The sequence below is a fragment of the Echeneis naucrates genome, chromosome 12 (genome assembly GCF_900963305.1).
Source record: "Echeneis naucrates chromosome 12, fEcheNa1.1, whole genome shotgun sequence".
NCBI classification, from domain to species: domain Eukaryota; kingdom Metazoa; phylum Chordata; class Actinopteri; order Carangiformes; family Echeneidae; genus Echeneis; species Echeneis naucrates.
In genome coordinates this window covers 19941833-19964756 of record NC_042522.1, presented here as the reverse complement: position 1 = coordinate 19964756, position 22924 = coordinate 19941833, and the positions used below count along the sequence as shown (strand labels likewise).

General features: G+C 48.9%; 2 protein-coding genes across 3 annotated transcripts; both read right to left on the bottom strand.

Moving 5' to 3' along the window:
- Window positions 1-10996: 10996 nt before the first annotated feature.
- On the bottom strand, window positions 10997-17620 carry atp6v1b2 (ATPase H+ transporting V1 subunit B2). Its single transcript, XM_029515571.1, has 14 exons — window positions 17455-17620; window positions 14868-14923; window positions 14557-14655; window positions 14351-14444; window positions 14186-14263; window positions 13878-14017; window positions 13577-13678; window positions 13384-13481; window positions 12998-13121; window positions 12758-12908; window positions 12585-12667; window positions 12300-12404; window positions 12092-12221; window positions 10997-11133 (listed from the first exon to the last, which is right to left on the bottom strand). The coding sequence occupies exons 1-14, from the start codon at window positions 17618-17620 to the stop codon at window positions 10997-10999; spliced, it is 1563 nt and encodes a 520-aa protein (XP_029371431.1).
- A 151-nt stretch (window positions 17621-17771) lies between these two features.
- Window positions 17772-21930, bottom strand: LOC115051685 (drebrin-like protein A). Of its 2 annotated transcripts, none has more exons than XM_029515245.1 (15): window positions 21649-21930; window positions 21494-21549; window positions 20941-21053; window positions 20773-20847; window positions 20553-20693; window positions 20396-20473; window positions 20169-20320; window positions 20002-20059; window positions 19861-19926; window positions 19664-19775; window positions 19433-19594; window positions 19272-19331; window positions 19055-19131; window positions 18916-18973; window positions 17772-18318 (listed from the first exon to the last, which is right to left on the bottom strand). In XM_029515245.1, the coding sequence occupies exons 1-15, from the start codon at window positions 21729-21731 to the stop codon at window positions 18182-18184; spliced, it is 1428 nt and encodes a 475-aa protein (XP_029371105.1). In that variant the 5' UTR covers window positions 21732-21930; the 3' UTR covers window positions 17772-18181. The 2 variants fall into 2 exon arrangements, with proteins under 2 accessions (XP_029371105.1, XP_029371104.1); XM_029515244.1 differs by having other exon boundaries at window positions 19055-19134; window positions 21649-21929.
- Between the last annotated feature and the right edge of the window lie 994 nt (window positions 21931-22924).

Sequence of the window (22924 nt, the reverse complement as noted above, 5' to 3'; positions counted from 1 at the left end):
CTCTTTATAGCCCCGGTCCGAGTCGGCGGAGTGACGTGTGGTCTTCGTGTCCTGCATTTGAACCTCACTCCTCTTCTCCTCCGATCTGTTTCCGGGTCACTCCGGACAGGTCTCCGGTCCATCACAGAGACAGACAGACCAACGGACAGTGAACCCAAACGGGATGTCTTTGGACGGAGGGACTCACTAAGATTTCATCATGTACGAATTAACATTGTCGTTGTTAACTTTAAAAAATTACAACTGATTGATTTTTATCAACAGCATCAAAAAGTTCAGTTAGTTGATAAAAACAGGCCATGGAATGAATTTTCACAACCTGAAATTATTAATAGCTCATAAATCTTTTATACAACATTGGTGAATTATTTATTTATCATTAAAAGGGAACTGATATGTGCCATTTCATTAATTATAACTTCATAATTAAAACATTAGGTAATTAATTTAAATTAAAAGGTACATAAGAAAGCCACATATATATTTTTTAAAAAGATCTTTTCTGATCTACTGAACATTATTTAGGTTTACAGGATCAAATGAATGAATCAGTCTATAAATGTGATATAATTGAACAGTGAAAACAATTTCCTTTTCTAAAGTGTGCTTTATTATATAAGTTCTGTCATTTCCTTCAGATAATCACACTTTGTTAGAAAAACCAGTTGAAGGGCGAGTTTGTGACGCTGCTGCGTTCACCTTCACAATAAAGACATTTACTGCTTCTCACGTAATTAGATATCTAACTCTGGATTACTTTTGCTGCTAACATGATGTCTGACAAACTGACAGACACACTTTTGTTGTGGATTTATATGCAGTGACAGTAAAGTTTCTGTGACGAGTCAGTCGGGACCAAAGGGAGCAGAAAAAGTGTCAGGGATCCGTCATCCTGCTCTTTATTTCCCGTATCTTCTGATCAGTGACCCTGATAAACTTCATGCATCTGCAGACACTCAAACTTCAACACAAACGTAACACAAAGCGCAGATGACACATCAGTGGATCTGCAGGTAAACAGCTCAGAGTTTGTGTGTTCCTGACTGTATCAGTCGTCTGTGTTACAGCCCACGTGCTGTCACCGCCGGTGTTCCCTGCAGGATGAGATAACATGAAACAAACTCCTGTTATTTATCAGTCTGAGGCGGCTGCCGGTCTCATCCCCGTACAGTAAATCCCAGAGTTCCACCCGTCACACCGCAGATTCAGGAGTCAGAAGACCGCAAGATGTCCAGCTCACATCAATGCTGCAGCAGGAGGGGAAGTTTCCTTCAGCTCAGGTGAAGAGCTGAAAGATTCCTCCTGGATTTAAAATTGGTTCCTTCAAACACCTCCAGGTCCTGATCCTACATCTCTCATCCTCAGCTCCGTTTCCTCAGGAGCCAAAGAAAATTTTACTTAAACGTTCTCAACTTTTCAAACAGTCTGAGTTCCTTTTTCCGATTCTGGCTTGAGGAATCTGAAAAACAAGTTTGGGATTGAACGCCGACCGTCTCATTTCAATTCAGCCGCCACAGTTTTTGAAGGACACAGCGCTGCCGCGGTTACTTTCAGAACTGTTGTGTCCTGATTTGGGTTAAAATGTGTGAGGTCAGACGGCCTCTGGGCTCGTTTGTCCTCCAGATTCCTTTGAAGAAACTCCAAGCAGCTCCGTTTGAATCGCTCGTCCTCCGACGTCCCTCTGGGGACACCCAACTTCCAGCAGCGTCACTTCACTGCCCTGCTGAAGTTCAGGCTCTCTGTGATGTAACCTGACAGCAATCCATGACGGACAGAAAGGACTCAGCACGCCAAACAGCGGCGTCTTCCGTTGTGATTCATTATTCAGCAAAGGTGGCTGAAGGCAGAAACTATTCAATCAACCACTGACAGCGTCTGAACTCTTCATCTGCTCCTTGGATAATTTTATACCGTTGACATTAATAAGGAGGGAGTTTTCTTTCCATTGACGGTGCACTTCAGCCCCCCGGAGTGTGTTCGAGCAGGTTGAAGCCTCAGAAGCTGATCCTAGAGAGTCATGAAGAAGATAGAACAGGAGCAGACAACGACGGGTCTCGTGTGGCCGTTTTAGAAGTTTGAGGAATCCAAAGAAAACTCCGGGAGGAGCTGGAGGTCAGGGAAGTCCCCACCTCGCTCTACTCGTGCTTCCTGCTCTGGATTTGTGCAAATGTGGAAGCACAAACAGGCAGATTCTGATAAAATGAAGGTTAAAGAGCTGAATCCTACAGAGTATCGAAGATCAGACACACAACATGAGACAAACCGTTTCACAGAGCTGAAGCGTCAGATCACAACATCAGAGTCTGATCAGGAACGACGGAGGACATCTGCCCAGGTGCTTGATCCTGGGCAGCCGACCAACACTGTGAGAGCGACTCAGGAAAGTCAAGGCCCTGATGGTTCTGAGGAGGTCACAGAGGCTCGTGTTGGAAACACCCCCATCACAATCCCAAGCCCATTTTTAGTTTCTGCTTTTATTATGAACACACTCTCCCACAGCCTGACCTGGCACGGGGCAGTTATTAAAGAGCAGCAGAACATGTCCAGATCTGCATATTACAACACAAAACAGCCAAATCAGCAGCCCTGGAGTGGAGACGCACACACAGAGACACACACTCAGCCAATTCAGCAGCTCTGGCCTCGTGCCTCTCATCAGCGTGAAGTAGAGGAGGAGGTGAGGGAGGATCATCAACACAGAGAGAGAGAGAGACGGCAAAAGGAAGGTGTGGAAACAGAGATGGGGGGGCACATTAGTCATTCTGTCCATGTTAATTTGACGGCAATTACATGGCGGTTGGCCTCCTATAGATCCTCCATCACATCCATCCATCACAGCAGAGTCAGGACGGAGCTGCAGACCTTTCAGGAGGATTTTATTTTACAGAACATGTTTATCAGTTATTAGTTATTTCTGATTATTCAATAACACAAAACAGACACGAGATGTCATCATAAAATTCTTCTTTAAAAGTCCTCACATTATCATTATTGAAATAAATTTACATTCAGTAAATCCACTGTCGCCATTTTGGCAGCACCTGACCCCGCCCCCTAACTCCCAGACAGCCCAGGATTGGTCAAAGAGGTGGTGTGTGGGCCGACTTCATCATGTGTCACCTCTCCGTGTCTGGATTCTCTTTATCTCCGTCCGAGGTGAGACGTGTCAGCTCTGATCTGCTCCGTCACGTCAGCGTGTGATCTTATCGCCGGGCGGCCATCTTCTTTAACATTCAGGCTGTGATCCCGGCTTTGAATGACTCGGATGGGAATGAGATGTCAGTGTGTGTGTGAGGGCAACAACACCTGCCAGCATCAATCACCAACTCAGCTCTGAGAGCAGCACACACACACACAACATCACCCTCTGCCTCAGTGGAAACAGCGAGACATTCGTACACAAACACAGTCGCACATTTACAGATATGGATTCGATTGAGACGCACACACACACACACACGTGTAGCTGCTTAGCTCTCAGAGTGTCACCAGACTTTGACAGAGTGTGCTCTCCATGAATTTATTCACAGTTTGGTCATCTTGAAAGCGACAGCAGAAAACAAACACTTTAGGGAGCCTGAGCTGAGAGCGGAATAGTTTTCAGTAAACACAGGCTTTACCGCCGCTCAGCGCCTCGTCAGATGGCCTGAGCTCCAGGAGCCGCCAGCAGAATGTCGATGGGAGCGCTGGGGGCCCCGAACCCCCGCCGTACAAATAAAAAGGCCGCAGATGAACTCAGCTGGTCCTTCGTTATGACCTCACGTCCTTTAATATTCTTTATTATTGACACAGAGGTGTTGTCCTTAGCGGGCCTCCGTAGTTCGCCTTGCGATTTGTGTGTGTGTGATTTAATCAACCCAACGAGCTCTCTCTCTCCTGGCTGGGTTTGTTTCTGTGGACGATCGATCGATGATGATTGATTTTTAGAACTCACTGTGTGTGTTCGACAGTGACAGTAAAGTGATGACATCCAGACAAACCTCCTCAATCAACCACACACACTCTAGCTGTGTGTGTGTGTGTGTGTGTGTGTGTGTAAGAAAAGAGACTGAATCTGTAATTTCAACAAAAATGTTTGTTCAAGTCTGTTTTCACACACACAGCTGCCTCATGAATTAAAAACCTGACACATTTTATTTCATGAAATAAGTAAAACTCTTCCTTCAGGCTGTTTACAGATTTAACATCAATTGTTTATCAGCTGATTTCGACCAATCAGCAACCAGCCTGCAGGATTCCAGTTCAGGTGTCGGCCGACACAGAAAACTGTGTGTTATTGTGTCCACACTGCTTCTTCCCATCGACCTAATGAAAGCAGCACAAACACTTTTATTGTGCTGAGACCTTGAGGCTCATTTGTTGTGCGCCTCAACAAGGATGGTTACTACGTGCTGATGGCGGAAAGCGTGAGCACCAAATGGCTCCCAGGACACACATCATGATCCGGACCTGTCGACGGAGAGATCGCTCTGTCAAGGTTACACATTTATTTACTGAAGATCAGCTCCGACACAACCTGCAGGTCCTTTGGAGTTTCATTTCCCGCCAAACAGAACACCATCTGAAAAAAGAGCATCATGTTGTACTGAAGACTGTAAACTCGTCAGGGAGGAGTGACTCAACGTCTCCGTCCTCTGACTCAACATCTCTGTCCTCTGACCCGACGTCTCCGTCCTCTGACTCAACATCTCCGTCCTCTGACCCAACGTCTCCGTCCTCCGGACCCGACATCTCCGTCCTCTGACTCAACATCTCTGTCCTCTGACCCGACGTCTCCGTCCTCTGACTCAACATCTCTGTCCTCTGACCCGACGTCTCCGTCCTCTGACTCAACATCTCTGTCCTCTGACTCAACATCTCTGTCCTCTGACCCGACGTCTCCGTCCTCTGACTCAACATCTCTGTCCTCTGACCCGACGTCTCCGTCCTCCTGACCCGACATCTCTGTCCTCTTGCTCCCGCCCCATCTCTGTCCTCTGACCCGACGTCTCCGTCCTCTGACTCAACATCTCTGTCCTCTGACCCGACGTCTCCGTCCTCCTGACTCGACATCTCCGTCCTCTGACTCAACATCTCTGTCCTCTGACCCGACGTCTCCGTCCTCTGACTCAACATCTCTGTCCTCTGACCCGACGTCTCCGTCCTCCTGACCCGACGTCTCTGTCCTCTTGCCCCCGCCCCATCTCTGTCCTCTGACCCGACGTCTCCGTCCTCTGACTCAACATCTCCGTCCTCCTGACCCGACATCTCTGTCCTCTTGCCCCTGCCCCGTCTCCGTCCTCTGACCCGACGTCTCCATCCTCTTGCACCCGCCCTGTCTCTCTCTCTGTCCTCCACTCGTCTCCAATCTGCTTGTCCCTGCTGGTATGGTCTCCTAACGAGGCCTCGTTTTGCAGCAGCATCCTCGGGGACGGCAGCAGCTCATGTTTGAATAATGACAGAATGAGGGTGATAATAACCTCCAACACACCCAGCTGTGTGTGTTTATTCACGCTCAGCCGCACACACACACACATGGACTGAGAAATGTATGCAAACACACACACTGATAAATAACAGCACTGTTTATTTTGCAGTCTCACGGTCTCATTTCATCATGTTGTCGGAGCTGTAACCAGATCAGGCCGTCTGTGACTAATCCACGCTGCAGAGACACGACCTCTGGTCTTCACGCTGCTCCAGGAAATACACCGGTCCGGAAGGAACGGGCAGAAACTCTGAAAGGCTGTTCGACCATGAAGTGACGCTGGAGGAGGAGGAGAAGGTGTTTCCTCCTTCAGCGACACAAAAGAAAAGAGGCTGACTCCGGGACAGTTTGTCCTCATTAGGGTTAAAAAATGTCTCCACATATTCAGAATCAGCTTTATGCAAATTAAAACCAACCACTAACACACAGTGAAGTTTTCCTTCTATTATATATCTAACATTAATAATAATTATTAAATGTGTTTATTTTTGGTACTGCTGGAGCTGTTTGTGTGTCACCAATTATATGTTGTTGTGTTTGTGTGCATGCTCATCCTGTGTGTGTTGTCATGTGTGGCGGTCTAAATGAAGGAGTTAACCAGCTGCTGGTCGATGATTGTGTTTCCTGCTGGTTCCGACTGTGACAGCGACAATAACAGCTTGTTAGCTGCTGCCGCTCTGAACTGGGGGGCCGTAGAGGATCCACAGAATCACAGGTCCAACAAAATACTGACTGACTGATGACACACACTGACATCAGGTTCAGTGTTCAGTTTATTAGGAACAAAGAGCTCAATGAACAATAATAATAATAATAAACAGTCACAAAGTGCTTCACAGTCAGAAGAAAATAACAGGCAGATGACAAAACACACACAGAGGTCGAATCATTCACTGTGTGTGTGCAAGTGTGTGCAAATATATGATGACATTCAGATATCTGCATCATGGTATTATTATTATTATTATCATTAGTTCTCAGTCTGACTAATGATCCTTCAGTCTCTCTCTGGACTTCAGCGCAGACTTCAGATATGAATTAATAATCAATAAATAATATAATAATAAATAGATTTCTCATTTTTCAGTGATGCAGAACACAGTGAGACCAGAGCAAACGATCGAGCACATCATCCACTACATGCTGCTGTCGAGAGAGAGAGCACGCATGAGTATTTTAACGTTGTTATTTCAATTATTTGTGTTTCGTGTGCTGGAGAATAAATTGTGACAGCTCATGAATAATTCTAGTGCTATGCAAGAAGCGTGTGTTTATCTCCCCGTTAGTCTGTTCATTGATGAAACACACACACACACACTCTGCTCCACTGGACTGATAACACAACAGATAATTAAGAGTGATACTGGATCCAGACTGAATGAGATAACGGTGGTTTGGGTCTAATTAAAGGCCCCTCAGCCTCTTTGGCAGAAAATTAATTTGAATGCACACAGATAAATACGTTCATGTATGTCGGCATTGTTTGCCCTGCGCTCGCACACAGACACACACAGACCACGAGAAAAGGTCCTGGTCCAGGCCGAGTGTGTGTTCCTGACCCACAAACACAAACATTTATCAGCGGATGACAAAGACAACACACAGCAGCTGCTCCTTCGTGCTCCGACTCACAACATTAACAGGCTACAAACAGAGAAACTAATCATTGAAAGATCATTTTGATTGTTAGGGTTAGGGTTAGGGTTAACCCTAACCCTAACCCTAACGCCAGTGTGACTCTGACTCCTTCTGTGTGTTTATCCATCCAGTCTCCTCCATCTCCTAAATGCTGAGCTCTGGGTGTTAAAGTTCAGCTTTCTTCTGGTTGGATCTTCTCCGCTGAGCTCAGGAGACTCAGGAGAATCTGATTGGCTCATCAGCTCAGTCAGCTCTGAGTTCAGCCGCCAGCATGGAGGGCTGTCTGTGGGGGTGATCCTGAATATGTGGATTTTTTTAAAATAACACAAAGGGATGAAAAAGGAAAAAGCTGAATGAGGGTCCAAAGGGGCTGATCGATGAATTGACAGCGAAGGCAGCAGAAACTAACAGAAAGTCACAGAAACAACAGATTCAGTGTTTGGCTCTGCTGGGAGGCCACAAAGGAAAAAGTTTGAGCTCCTGCAGCGACGCTGAATCCTCCAACACTGACTGCCTGCTGCACGCACACACAGACACACACAGACACACACTGCTCCACTGTGGCAGAGCACCAGTCACTGTGAGCAATCAGAGCAGTGCAGAGAGACAGAGACGCCACAAACCTGCCACCACAAATCAACATCACTGTCGCACACTCGTCCACTCAGATTCATGTCAACTGGAGGAGAGGTGGGAAAGTGTGGGGGGGGCGTGAGGAGGAGAGAGGCAAGACAAGGAGGGATTGTTAGCTTACAGATTCAGATTGGTTGGCGGGTCTGTTAGCTAGTCAGTGAGCTAATCTAACAACTTCACTCAACCAACTGTTATGGCATGACCTGTCACTCAAAGAGGCCACGCCTCCGCCACACCATAGCTTTATATAAATAGAATCAATAAAACGGAGCGGACATTTTGACCTGAAAAGGCTGCTGATGGAATTCACTCAGGTGTGCTAGTCGAGCTGAAGGTTCAAGGCAAAGGAATGAATTATGTGTGTGTGTGTGTGTTCTGACCTCCTCTTAAAATGCCAGCCTACAGGTTTGTGTCTCTCACCTGGAAAAACTGATTTACATGCAGACTCCTCTTTAGGAGGAGGCTGATGTTCACCCCCTCAAACAGACAGACGGGAGGACCGATCCCGTCCCCTGGATCCGGTTGGATTATTTGGACGTCTCTGTTACAGTCAGACGTTTACACATCCTGGATTTTGTCCTTTAGATTCAGATTTTTCTGCTGAATCTGAGTCTTTTTAGATTTATGTGAAACGCAGCATGATTTTTCAAATAAAATGTTTCTTCAGGACAGAAAATGGTTGTTTCTGTCTTTCAGATATTGAAGATATTGAAATATGTTGGCTAATGCATCATGGGAAATGTATGGGGCTGGACTACACGCCAAAACCTAACCGTGAGGCGTTTGAAGGACGTGGGATTTAATGTTACGCTTCTTCAGTGGCACTAAAATGACAATGACCCAGATCTAAATGAATTCAGGAGACATTTCAAAATATTCCACTGATCCCATTGACATCTTTTCATAAAGCCTCTTTAATCCAAAACCACACATAAACTTGCAGATCTCAACTCCAGATACTGAAAAAAAAAACTTAATTCATTTGAAGGAGTCTCCAATTTAGCAAATATTCCTCAACATCCAGTTAACAAACAGAAGGAGAGAAAAAATACTACGCGCATTCTGAAGGTTTAAAGGTCCACATGATCCAAAGGTCGGTGTTCATTTTTATATCTTACCTTTTTATTGTCAATATATTTGATCATTTATGCAGAATATCTGAGGTAAAAGGTTCAGTCGTCTCCGTCTGTCCTTCTCTGGCGGCCATGTTGGCCACGGAAACATGAAGACATGAGATTGTTGTTTTTTCATTGAAACAACTTATCTTAAGCAAATATCTGAGACGACGTGGACGTAAAGGGGGTGAGGAGGAGCTGAAGGCCCGCTCGCTCTCAGTAGTGAATGGGGGTGTTTTCTCTCTGCGCCTTTATGGGGATATTTTAGTCAGACGAGTTAAACAAAAACTCAGAGAGAATCCACATCAGAAGCAGCTTTATCTGCGTGTCTCTGCGGCCTACGCTCAGCCGTCCGCTGAGTCTTCTGACCAGCGTCGCTTTCATCTTCCCTAAAGCTGCTCTGAACAAACACTGGCCTGGATCAGACCCCCCCGGCTACTCACCCACTTCCACTCTCATCTTTAAGTTGAATTTTCACGCGTGACCTGGTGGCATTTCGGAAATGCAAACGTCTCATCACTTAAATCTTCCAGCGTTTAATTCAGTTATTGGAGCCCAGAGAGGAGATAAAACTCACCAGGAGACAAACTGCAGGACCAACCCATCAAAACTCACACAGACAGACAGCGCCACCCTGTGGGGGCCACAGGAATGAATCATCTCTTTTAATGTTTTATCTGCGAGGAACAATTAAAATATGTGCAGCACCACTCACATGTATTTATGTACGTGGTTTCATTCTCGACCAACATGGAACACCAAAATATTGATTTTAGTTATTTATTGATGTCGCTCATTAATTATAGAGGAATGGTGGAGTTCTGTTTTAACTGTTTCTGTGTTGGACGCATGCATGTGAAAAACAAAATGATGAATCCGTTTTCATGAATGTTTGCTGATATTAAACACAGTAACTGATCACAAATAATGAGATGGCAGCTTTTATTTCACACGAGGCACCAACAAGAAACATTCAACAGCGATGCATGCAAGCTGCTGCCAGGACACACGCACTGCTCAAACAGAAATACATCATTAATAGATATTTAAAGGCTGATATGAACAGACAGCAACACACAGAAAACATGACACACAACCACATCGTCGCTTCAAGCTGTTGGCACTAGAATACGTCGACAATAATGATCCAAAGAAACCACAACAAACGTCAAGAAATCATGTTGTTTAAACCTCAGACACATCTTCATCATCATCATCATCATCATTTGAACTCCCAGCACTCTGTAAAATCATTAGACATGGCTTTCATGCAGAGCGTGCAGCACAGATAATGCCACGGGTGGAAAATATCCCTCATACCGCACGGCAGGAACATGGCGACTCTGTCAAAGTGTCACAATCGTACAAGAGCAGCAGCGTGAAGCAGCTGAGGCCTGCAGAGCACGAGCCGCCGTCACCAAACGCACTTCATTTAGACAGGAACCACCGAGGCGGAATCATTTCAGTCAGATTTAAGTTCGACTGGAGAACAGAACCTCTAAAGCAAAGATGCACAGGTGAACTGCAGGACGCTGTGACATCACCGTGACATCACCGTGACATCACAGAGCACATGAACTCTGTTTTTTTTGTTGTTTTTCCAAACATAAACATTCACAGCCTGGATTGTGATGTCACAATAACTGAACCAATCAGGAGAGGATTTGATCCTCTCTTCTGATTGGTCAGTTGTTCCTAAAGCTCCAGAGAGAATCACTGAGATATCAACCCTTCAAAATAAAATAACCATTCATGTTTAATATGGGATTAAATAAAATAAATAAAGTACGGGCCTTGAACAGGTGACCCTTAAAAAAACAAGTATGATGAATTTAATGTAAAGTGAAATCTGTAAGTTTCAGCTAGCTCATCTGATTTATCTTATTTTATAGATCCTACGTACGAAGGTCTGAAAACCTGAGAATGTTTGTTATTGTGAAATAAAACTGACAATAATCACCGATGTCTTTCCCGCCACTCTGAGTGTGTCTGCTTCTGTTCAACCATTTGTTGGTTTGTTTTTGTTGTTGTTTGATGTCAAGCTGCATGAAAGCCACGAGCGTCGGACGTCACAGAACACAACACTGAAGGTGGAGCAGATGGAGGCAGCGGGGGGGCAGCGGGGGGGCAGCGGGGGGGCAGCTTAGTGTTTGGCCTCTCGGGGGTAAAACTCAGCCAAGGTGCTCTGAGGGATCCTCTTCAGCATCTCTTTGGGGAAGATCCTCATCAGCTGCCATCCGATGTCCAGAGTCTCAAACACACTCCGGTTCTCATAGGCACCTGGACATCAGGAGACATCAGGAGACATCAGGAGACATGAAGAGACATGAAGAGACATCAGGAGACATCAGGAGACATGAAGAGACATGAAGAGACATGAAGAGACATCAGGAGACATCAGGAGACATGAAGAGACATGAAGAGACATCAGGAGACATCAGGAGACATGAAGAGACATGAAGAGACATCAGGAGACATCAGGAGACATTAGGAGACATGAAGAGACATGAAGAGACATGAAGAGACATCAGGAGACATCAGGAGACATTAGGAGACATGAAGAGACATGAAGAGACATGAAGAGACATCAGGAGACATCAGGAGACATCAGGAGACATGAAGAGACATGAAGAGACATCAGGAGACATCAGGAGACATGAAGAGACATGAAGAGACATCGGGAGACATCAGGAGACATCAGGAGACATTACGACAGACCAGGGGACATGAAGAGACATGAAGAGACATCGGGAGACATCAGGAGACATCAGGAGACATTACGACAGACCAGGGGACATGAAGAGACAACAGGGGACATGAAGAGACATCAGGAGACATCAGGAGACATAAAGGCCCAGTCCCAATATACTCCCTACCCCTAAATTTTGTGCATTCCCTCGAGGGTAGTTGTGCAGTAGTAGAGAATGTAGCCCTTCAGATGGAGGGTTTTCTGATGCTAACTTCCTGAGAAAGGGCCAGTGAAAATTTCCCAGAATGCTTTACGTAATAATTTGCATATTGAACCAAACAACAATGGCGACCCCCAGAGAGCGAGAGGATGTGGAGAAGTCAGAGAAGAAGATTGCAACCAATCACAGCGCAGCTGAGACTAGGACGCAGTCGCTTGTGTGCCCGATTGTAAACTACGCAGTGACGTCCCAATTCCTTGGGAAGATTACAAAGCCCCTTGTGGCGAAGGGGCCGTGAGTAGGGTGAGACAACAGGAGCCCCAGTGTACCTTGGGAGATGAAGTTCTTCTCAAACTTGGTGAGGAACTCCAGGTAAAGCAGATCATCAGCTGTCAGAGCTTCCTCTCCCACCACGGCCTTCATGGCCTGGACGTCCTTCCCTATGGCGTAACAGGCGTACTACAAACAGACACACAAACGAACGCAGTTAACACAATTTCAGAGTGGGAGTGTGTGTGTACGTGTGTGTGTTCTCACCAGCTGGTTGGACACATCAGAGTGGTCTCTGCGGGTCATTCCCTCCCCGATGGCGGATTTCATCAGTCGAGACAGAGACGGCAGGACGTTGATTGGCGGGTAAATCTGACAAGAGATAACCACGTGACATCACTTCCTGTCCCGCCTTAAATGGACCCAGTGGTTTTTGTTTCGTTTGCTCTGGACCGACAGTCCAAAATAAAACAGCAGACTCAAGACCAGCAGGTCCCCTTGAAGGTCTCCATCATCAGTCAGAACCAGGAAGTCCTGTCGCTGGTGTCTTACCTGTCTGTTGTGGAGCTGTCTGTCCACGTAGATCTGCCCCTCAGTGATGTAACCGGTGAGGTCAGGAATAGGATGAGTGATGTCTGAGAGACACGAGGACACAAAGAACGCACAATAAAACCTGCACCAGTGTGTGTGTGTGTGTGTCTACGAGTGTGTGTGTGTGTGTGTACCGTCGTTGGGCATGGTGAGGATGGGGATCTGGGTGATGGATCCATTGCGTCCTTCGACCCGTCCCGCTCTCTCGTAAATGGTGGCGAGGTCGGTGTACATGTATCCGGGGAAACCTCGCCGTCCCGGCACTTCCTCCCTGGCTGCCGACACCTGACGCACAGTTCGGCCAACACACACAGCCATTTATTTCCAATTTCCTGCAACAGTTTCAGAATAAAAGCGCAGAAGAAGCGCCTGACCTCTCGGAGAGCTTCGGCGTAGGAGCTCATGTCGGTGAGGATGACGAGGACGTGCTTCTCACACTGATAGGCCAGGTACTCTGCTGATGTCAGTGCCAAACGGGGCGTGATGATTCGCTCAATGCTGCGAGAAACGAGCGAGTTGGGAGATGAACATTTCAACCTGCTTCAGACCTGAAGTCTGAAGAAGAATCAGCTTAACTCACTGAATAAACCTCCTGAAAATAAAGTCGACTTCTGAACGCACAAAAATAGAAAACTTCTCACTCACATTTATGCTCCTCAAATGAACCAAATCTGAAGTTGATATATTAAAGTTCTCTGGTTTTAAAAGGAGGTAAATAAAAACAAACAAGAGGCTCTTCATTCAAGGTCAAAGGTCATACGTGGGGTCGTTGGCCAGGTTGAGGAACAAGCACACGTTGTCCATGGAACCGTTCTCCTCGAAGTCCGACTTGAAGAACCTGGCGGTCTCCATGTTGACCTGGAGAGTAGAAACCAGACTGATGAAATCACAGCTGTTGCGACATCACCCGTCGGGGTTGAGAGGGCGGGGCCTCTCTGGAAAAAGCGCCTCACCCCCATGGCGGCGAACACGATGGCGAAGTTGTCCTCGCTGTAATCCATCACATCCTTGGACTTCTTCACCAGACCGGCCTGCCGGCAGATCTGAGCAGCAATCTGATGGGAGGAGAGAAAAGAGCGGGAGAGGAACGTGGAGAACGTCACCTGTCGTCAAGACGACCGACCAAAGTCATCAAAACGGAAATATCGCAGAGTGAGGCGTTTCATTCGTTAAGTTTAATTAAGACTCAGGCCGAGACACAGAGGACAGAGCAGACATGGCGTTGATAGGCTGTGTGTGTCTGTGTGTGTACACCTCATTGTGCGGCAGCCCCGCAGCGGAGAAGATGGGTATTTTCTGGCCCCTGGCGATGCTGTTCATGCCGTCGATGGCAGATATGCCGGTCTGGATCATCTCTTCAGGGTAAATGCGACACTGAGGGTTTATGGGCTGACCTACATGTCAACACAGATTAAAGTGTGTGTTGTGTGTTGGTGAGCCGTTTGAAGTCTCCATGTCAGTCATGATTCAACGGACGCTTTTCCTTATCGATGTTGAACTAAAGACCAGGCCAACAGTCTGACAATGAAAATGTTGTGTGTTCCTGTTCCCGCTCTACGTACCCATGATGTCCAGGAAGTCTTCAGCCAGGACGGCTGGTCCTCTGTCGATGGGTTTCCCTGATCCATTAAACACACGACCTTCAAACAACAGACGCACAAACACAAACACACTCAGTCATTCGTCAGGTTGCGTCTCCTCTACAACGAATGGGTTGTGCGTCGTACCCAACATGTCCTCAGAGACAGGCGTCCTCAGGATGTCTCCTGTGAACTCACAGCTCGTCTTCTTGGCATCGATACCTGAAGTTCCCTCGAACACCTGCAGAAGGTGACGCACAGTTTGAAGCATTTGTTGTTTTTTACTGAAGAAAGAAATCCAAACACAGATCTGCAATCTGCAGTTCATCCTCTGGAGAGAAGGATTACAGTACCTGAACCACGGCTTTGGAGCCGGTGACCTCCAGAACCTGGCCGCTCCTCTTGGTGCCATCAGGAAGCGTCAGGTGGACGATCTCAGCGTACCTGGGGAACTGAGCAGACAGGTGACCTCAGCAAGGTCAAACTCACACCGTCGGCCATTTTACATGCAGCGTCAGCGATGACCTCCCAGGGAGATCCCGAACACACACTCGGACTGTAACTCAACTGATGGATCCAGATTTAACATCTGAGGGCCCGTTCTTCTGATTTATGGTCCTGGAGGTGGAGACATGAAAACAGGAAGCAGGTCTGAGGCCTTTACCTTCACCTGGTCCAGGATCACCAGCGGTCCGTTGACTCCAGACACTGTTTTATAGGCTGAGGACACACAGAACAGTTTGTCCAAACTGGATTTAAAAATCTGATCAGTACAGTTCAGTATGATGACGATGGTATTAAACCTGACCCAGACCAGGACCAGACCAGGACCGGACCAGATCCAGACCAGGACCAGACCAGGACCAGACCAGGACCAGACCAGATCCAGACCAGGACCAGACCAGGACCGGACCAGATCCAGACCAGCACCAGACCAGGACCAGACCAGGACCGGACCAGATCCAGACCAGGACCAGACCAGGACCAGACCAGGACCGGACCAGGACCAGACCAGGACCAGATCAGATCCAGACCAGGACCGGACCAGGACCGGACCAGATCCAGACCAGGACCAGACCAGGACCGGACCAGATCCAGACCAGGACCAGACCAGGACCAGACCAGGACCGGACCAGGACCGGACCAGATCCAGACCAGGACCAGACCAGGACCAGATCAGATCCAGACCAGGACCGGACCAGGACCGGACCAGGACCAGACCAGGACCAGACCAGATCCAGACCAGATCCAGACCAGGACCGGACCAGGACCAGACCAGGACCAGACCAGGACCGGACGAGATCCAGACCAGATCCAGACCAGGACCGGACCAGGACCAGACCAGGACCAGACCAGGACCGGACGAGATCCAGACCAGGACCAGACCAGGACCAGACCAGGACCGGACCAGATCCAGACCAGATCCAGACCAGATCCAGACCAGGACCAGACCAGGACCAGGTCCAGATCAGATCCAGACCAGGACCAGTGCAGGACCAGACCAGGACCGGACCAGGACCGGACCAGGGCCAGACCAGATCCAGACCAGATCCAGACCAGGACCGGACCAGGACCGGACCAGATCCAGACCAGGACCAGACCAGGACCGGACCAGGGCCAGACCAGATCCAGACCAGGACCAGACCAGGACCAGACCAGATCCAGACCAGATCCAGACCAGGACCAGACCAGGACCGGACCAGGACCAGACCAGATCCAGACCAGGACCAGACCAGGACCGGACCAGATCCAGACCAGGACCGGACCAGGACCAGACCAGGACCGGACCAGGACCAGACCAGGACCAGATCAGATCCAGACCAGATCCAGACCAGGACCAGACCAGATCCAGACCAGGACCAGACCAGGACCAGACCAGGACCAGATCAGATCCAGACCAGGACCAGATCAGATCCAGACCAGATCCAGACCAGATCCAGACCAGGACCGGACCAGATCCAGACCAGGACCAGACCAGGACCAGACCAGGACCAGACCAGGACCAGATCAGATCCAAATCCAGACCAGGACCAGACCAGGACCAGACCAGGACCAGACCAGGACCAGACCAGATCCAGACCAGGACCAGACCAGGACCGGACCAGATCCAGACCAGGACCAGACCAGGACCAGACCAGGACCGGACCAGGACCAGACCAGGACCAGATCAGATCCAGACCAGATCCAGACCAGGACCAGACCAGATCCAGACCAGGACCAGACCAGGACCAGATCAGATCCAGACCAGGACCAGATCAGATCCAGACCAGGACCAGTGCAGGACCAGACCAGGACCAGATCAGATCCAGACCAGGACCAGACCAGATCCTGACCAGATCCAGACCAGGACCAGACCAGGACCAGACCAGATCCAGACCAGGACCAGACCAGGACCAGACCAGGACCAGACCAGGACCGGACCAGATCCAGACCAGGACCAGACCAGGACCAGACCAGGACCAGACCAGATCCAGACCAGATCCAGACCAGGACCGGACCAGGACCGGACCAGATCCAGACCAGGACCAGACCAGGACCAGACCAGGACCAGACCAGATCCAGACCAGATCCAGACCAGGACCGGACCAGGACCGGACCAGATCCAGACCAGGACCAGACCAGGACCAGACCAGGACCGGACCAGATCCAGACCAGATCCAGACCAGGACCGGACCAGGACCGGACCAGATCCAGACCAGGACCAGACCAGGACCAGACCAGGACCGGACCAGGGCCAGACCAGATCCAGACCAGATCCAGACCAGATCCAGACCAGATCCAGACCAGGACCAGACCAGATCCAGACCAGATCCAGACCAGGACCAGACCAGGACCAGACCAGGACCAGACCAGGACCAGACCAGGTCCAGATCAGATCCAGACCAGGACCAGTGCAGGACCAGACCAGGACCAGATCAGATCCAGACCAGGACCAGAGCAGACCCAGATCAGATTCAGACCAGGACCGGACCAGATCCAGACCAGGACCAGACCAGGACCAGACCAGGACCAGATCAGATCCAAATCCAGATCAGATCCAGACCAGGACCAGACCAGATCCTGACCAGATCCAGACCAGGACCAGACCAGGACTAGATCAGATCCAGACCAGGACTAGACCAGATCCTGACCAGATCCAGACCAGGACCAGACCAGATCCAGCCCAGGACCAGACCAGACTGGCTCTGGGCCCGGTTCGGTCCGGCCCGGATCAGTCCTCCCTCAGCTGCTGCAGGCTCACAGGGACTCACTGAGGCGGGGTTGGGAGATGTAATCCCGGCTCACGGCCATCACGTGCTCCCGGGAGGCGGCGGCGGCGGCCGGGTTCGGGTTCGGGTTCGGTCTGGTCCCGCTGACGGCCGAGGACAGCTCGCTCATGGCCCCGTTCATCATCCCCCTGAGCGCCTTCATCGCCATCTTTCCTCCTCTAGCTGCAGCATCCGAGTCGTGACGGCCTCCGCGCATGCGCAACAGACACAAGCTGGGCTGTGATAAACTCCAGCCCAGTTGATCATCTTTGGGGTGGTTATATCAGCCCCCCCCACATCTGCACTGATGACACACACACTGAACTTACATCCAGTTTTAATTTGATGATTTTTGAAAATTACAAACAGTTGGTTTGACGGACTGAAGAAGATTTATGGACACCAGATACTGAATCCTGAAAGAATCTGTTTGTTACTGAAGGAACTTTCTGCAGCCTGAAGCATGAAAACAGGAAGTCCGAGTCCTGAGGCCTCACCTTCATATTTAAGTTTTCACTTCTGTTTTATTCAAGTCTCTGTCCCACCATCTGTACAAAACATTCAGCTGCATCTGTGTTTAACAAGGCATAAATGATTTATTCATGTGTATTAACGAGCTGACAGCGTTAGTTGTGAGTCTGACGTTCCACACCGACACACCAACAAGTTTATTCCAGAGAAACATGGGGGCACTTCCTGTCTGTCAGCTGATTGGTTGCTGTGATGAAAGTTAAAGCAGCTCCACATAATTGGCAGGAAACATGCCGTAGTGTCCGTCTGGTCCGTAGCCTCTCCACCAGCCTTCATCCACCATGTCTATCCCTGTGATGATGTCATTGGGGTCAAAGGTGATCTCTGTGTCGTCCGCTGTGGAGGAAGTTAAAGAGCCGATGAATAGAAACTGGAACAGGAATATAAACATTTGCACATGAAAACCTGTGAAGGGAAACAAGTGTTTTTATGATTTTCCTTTAAATTTCCTGTTTTCATCCGGTTCTGTCCGTCATCCTTCATCATAACAGCATGTAGGAATTCAAAGAAAATTATGGAGCTCGCATTTTTATGATCGGCTGAGCTCTTAGGTTCCTCCGGGGGTCACACCAGCTGAGCTGTACTAAGGATGTAGCTCATGAGCTCCACTTGTGAGCTGGGACCTGGACCAGGTGAGGAACTTCCTGTGTACCAGCAGAGGGCGCTGGTCACAAGCTGTTCCTGCTCTGTGAGCATCCATCTTCAGCAAAATTTAAGGATTTCTAATCATCTCTCATAAGTTTGACACCTTTTCAGGATGAACTGTGTGAAACAGGTGAACAGGAAGTAGACGTAGTCGACTGTTGATGAGGCGAAATGTCTCGAGCTGTCGGAGGTCAAAGGTTAAAACAGTCGACCTGCCGCAGGAAGCTCTTTTGTTTCAGTCCCTTTAGACCAGTGTGTTTGTGTGTTTGTGTGTCTGTGTGACCATACCGGCCTGATAGTCGTATATGGCTCTGGCACAGATGTTCTCTCCGTTGTTGTCAGCTTCCTGTTTGAGACAAAACATTTCACATCATTTTTAAACAGGAAATGTTCACATTGGAGACAGTGAACGCACCTCCAGACTTACTGTGTGCTGCTCTTCGTAGACATTTACATAAAGCTCCTCCTGCGGCCCCCCCACCGGCGTCTCTGCCTCATACTGATCTGCTGGAGGTCAGGAGAGACAAAACCACGAAGGAATCAACAAGTCCTTCACTGTCATTTTGTCTGAATAATGACTGAAACAATTTAAGGTTCAAGGATGATAGAGAAGGTAGAATGTATTGGCTGATCAGGTGTCATACCTGAAGTGGCTTCACCTGTGTCGTCATCGAACTCATCAGACCACGCCTCCTCCTCTTCTTCTGTGGACGATTGGACGGGTTAGCTTCACATTCATCACATTTACACCCAGAAGACACAGAGACTCAGGGCTGATGGTGTGTTTGTGTTTGAGGTGTCTGACCTGCAGGCTGGACAGGTGACTCTGTGGTGTCCGGGGGTGCAGCAGGTGAGACAGGTGAGACAGGAGACAGGGGGGTGGAAGAGAAGGACACAGCCGGAGCGGGTGGATGTTGAGGCAGCTCTGAGGTTTCTCTCTGGGAGATAAACGGACTCTGCAGCTTCCCTGAGAAATGCGGAGCAAACATCAGAGTGGGATTCCCCTCCCGGTCGGTCAGGTGTTATCTGGGTTTACCTGGTCTGGGTGCAGGAGGTGCTGCTCTGTCACCGGCCTCAAAGCTCTGCTCCTTCTGCTTAAATATGTCTCTGGGATTAAAAGATCTCTGGGAAATCAGAGATTTGGCCTCCTGTTAACGACAGACACTTTAAAACCAGGAAACGTGTTAATGTGATGACATCACTTCCTTCAGGTAAAACTTTGCTCTTCCTCACGTTAGCTTTCTGCACAGATGCAGCAGAGTTGATGCCGGTTCTCCAGTTTTCTTTTTCCTGCTGGTTCTGAAACAGATAAATGTGATAAATATCAAATATCATTTGTTGGGGGATGATTTCCTGGCGTGTTAATCCTCTCACCAGCCGCTGCTGCTCCCGCTCTCGCTCTTCTTCTTCTTCCCTCTGCTTCTGATAAATCCTGCCACACAACATACAGATCAGTGGCTTCTGTTGTTGTTGTGTGTCTGAGGTGATGTAACTTGCAGACAGTTTGTTTGTTCATTCTGTCTGCCGGCCTGATGTCTGACCTGTTCTGTTCGATCTGCCTGGCTCTCTCCTTGGCCTTCCTCTCCCTCTCCTGGGCTTGTCTCTCGTCCAGCTCCCTCCTCTCCCTGTCCGCTCTCTGCCTCTCCTGCTCTGCTCGTCTCTGCTCCTCCTGCCGACGGATCTTCTCGTCCCTCTGAGGAGTAGAAGTCCTGTTAGTGTCAGAGAAGTTGAGTCCTTCAGGCTGCTCACATGTAAGATGAGTCCAGACCTGAGTCTGGTCCCAGAAGTCGTCCTTGTTGATTTGTTGAATCTCCTCCACGGCGTTGACTTTACGGTAAACTGAACCCTGAGGAAGCAGCAGAGGGTGAATACTGAAGCAGTGCATGGAGCTTGCCCCCCCCCCCCCACCCTGAGTGGCCCCTCACCACAGGTCCTCGAGGGGCGTCTCTGTATTCTGTTTGTTGGTGGAAGTTAAAGTTCGCTCCAGACGCTTTGGCCACTTTGGCCCGGATGGTCTCCGGCTCCACGTCCTCCTCTGCTCGGGCGTTTATGGTCACATGGGCCCCCTGCAGTGACACACATGTACAGGTGGCACCTACAGTCCCGCCCCCTCCACTCCCCCCAAAGCATATGAATCAGACTGACCTTCAGGAAATTGGCCATGGAGCTCACGTGGTTCGCACACATTCCTTTACGAGAGTCCTTCACACCTTCACCTGTCTGTGTGGACATGAATGATCACACAAAGGACGAACACAGGTGAAGTGTGTGTGTGTGTGTGTGTGTTTGTGTGTTTGTGTGTGTCTGTCTCACCCAGTTTATGATGACATATTTAGACAGACCAGAGTTTGGATCTGGTACACGACAGAAGGCGTACATCACTTTCCCGCTGCTGAGCTCGTCCACCATCTCCTCCAGTCCACCATCTACACACACACACACACACACACACACAGTACTTTCAGGGATCACCGACCTTTGACCCTTCAGAGGGGTCTGGGCAGCTACAGTAAAATTCAGGAGGTTTTGTGTTTGTGCAGTCCTAGTGGATCAGTCCAAATCTAAGTCTGACTGTGGACCCAGCCAAGAAAGCCCTACAAGCTGCTTCAGAGCCCAGCTGGACTCGTGTTTCTGGTTCTTCTGCTGAAGTGAAGTTTGATGTTTGGCTGAGTAGGTTTATTTTGATCTGAAATGATCGTGGTCTGGGAGAAGAAATTATCATGTACAGAATCTTAAACCTGAACAGAAAAGAATGAAATGCACAAGCATGAGTTGCTTTAACTTCAAGTGAAGAGGAAGTTGTGAGCTCTGAATGTGAGATAAAGTGCAGATTTAACATTCAATTGAAGCCTCAGTCAGCTCTTACCTCCCTTTTCTGCCAGCCGGATTTCATTACTGTTCCCTTCATAGGTGAACAACACCCTGCAGAGACAATCACAGAAGTGTTGTTGAGGTGTGGTTCAGGCTTCAGTCAACCAGGAAGTGAATTTTCTAACTCAAACGCAAAAAGATTAAACTCACCAGTTTGTGTCCGACTTGCCGTCCACCACCTCTCTGTACGCGGCCATGAGTGCGGCGCCATTCTTGCTCAGATTCACTGCCATGTTGGTCCAGGTTTCACAGTCCAGGCAGACCGCCAGTAATCCCACACAGACCGGCTGGCCTCAGGAGCTGGGACAAATCGAGAGAAGGAGCTCCAGCGGATCTCACAGAGGACAGTCCACAGTGTCAGAGCAGACACACAGAGACTCTGACTATTTCTGATTCTCAGAGCAGATTCTCCTCCAAGTGTCGAACAGGTTGGGGAAGAACGATCCAAACCTGATGGACCACATTCCGCCAGACGTCACTCAGCTCCGAGCTGCTCTCGCCTTCATCAGCAGCAGGGAAAGGGACCTGAATCTGTGCAGCAGGAAAACAGTCGGCCAGGGGGAACCCAAACTGATGTGTTTTAGTATTGATGCTAAACTCGGCTAACTCCCAGCTCACTCTCAGAAAAAAGCAACCAAGTTCACTCCAGAACCAGAACCAGAACCAGACACATCCGGCTGATACTTGTGAATCTTCAGGCCCAGCTTTGGCTCCATCCTACGCCCCAGATCTGGCCCAAATCCGGCCCATATTTAGCCTGGTGGTCAGTTTCTGCTTTCACATCTGGACCGACTCTGGTGCAGATACAGAAAATGTTCCACCGAAGGAGAACAGCTGGAGTCAGACCAGATGTGGAAGGATAAGAGCCAGACTCGGGCTGAGGAACCAAACTGGATGGATGGTTTCTGAAAGAAACCCCATCATTCTCCAGATTCCCACAGTCATGAATCCGACCAACAGAATCCAGACCAGAGCAGCTCACCACCTGAGCGCTCCTCTCTCCACCAGGGGGGGTTTCAACACAGCAAATAAACTACATCCGAACAGATGAAGCAGCCACCTCAACCTCCCTCTTTACCATGAAGATCTGAGTTCACTTCCTGGAGGGACAGTGGAAATTAGCTCCCTCTCACACACACAAGCACACGCAAATTCAAAGATACATGCACACACTGGGTGATCCCAACAAACAGCTTGTTAACAGTGTGTGTCTCATTAAAACACACGTTGTGTTGGCCTTTGTGTCAACTGGTTCGGTGGATCACCCCTCGAGCACTGATAGTGATAACATTGTGTACGTGTGATTTGTGAGTCTCTGGGGTAAATAACGAACCAGAATGAAAAGTGTGATTGTCATCACCTCAGCCCTCAGGTCTGCTGTGTGTCTGTTTGTGTGAATTTTTCACACTGCAGTGTGTCAGCCTGT

What these genes read in the sequence shown, in the direction of transcription:
- atp6v1b2 (XM_029515571.1), bottom strand. Translation starts at nt 17,620, where the DNA reads ATGGCGATGAAGGCGCTCAGGGGGATGATGAACGGGGCCATGAGCGAG. An exon ending in AACCTGGCCAACGACCCCAC is followed by an intron (nt 13,122 to 13,383) that starts GTATGACCTTTG and finishes CGTTTCTCGCAG; the next exon opens with CATTGAGCGAATCATCACGC. An exon ending in CTGATGTGTCCAACCAGCTG is followed by an intron (nt 12,222 to 12,299) that starts GTGAGAACACAC and finishes GTCTGTTTGTAG; the next exon opens with TACGCCTGTTACGCCATAGG.
- LOC115051685 (XM_029515244.1), bottom strand. Translation starts at nt 21,731, where the DNA reads ATGGCAGTGAATCTGAGCAAGAATGGCGCCGCACTCATGGCCGCGTAC. An exon ending in GGCAAGTCGGACACAAACTG is followed by an intron (nt 21,550 to 21,648) that starts GTGAGTTTAATC and finishes TTGTCTCTGCAG; the next exon opens with GGTGTTGTTCACCTATGAAG. An exon ending in ACTTCTGGGACCAGACTCAG is followed by an intron (nt 20,321 to 20,395) that starts GTCTGGACTCAT and finishes TCTACTCCTCAG; the next exon opens with AGGGACGAGAAGATCCGTCG.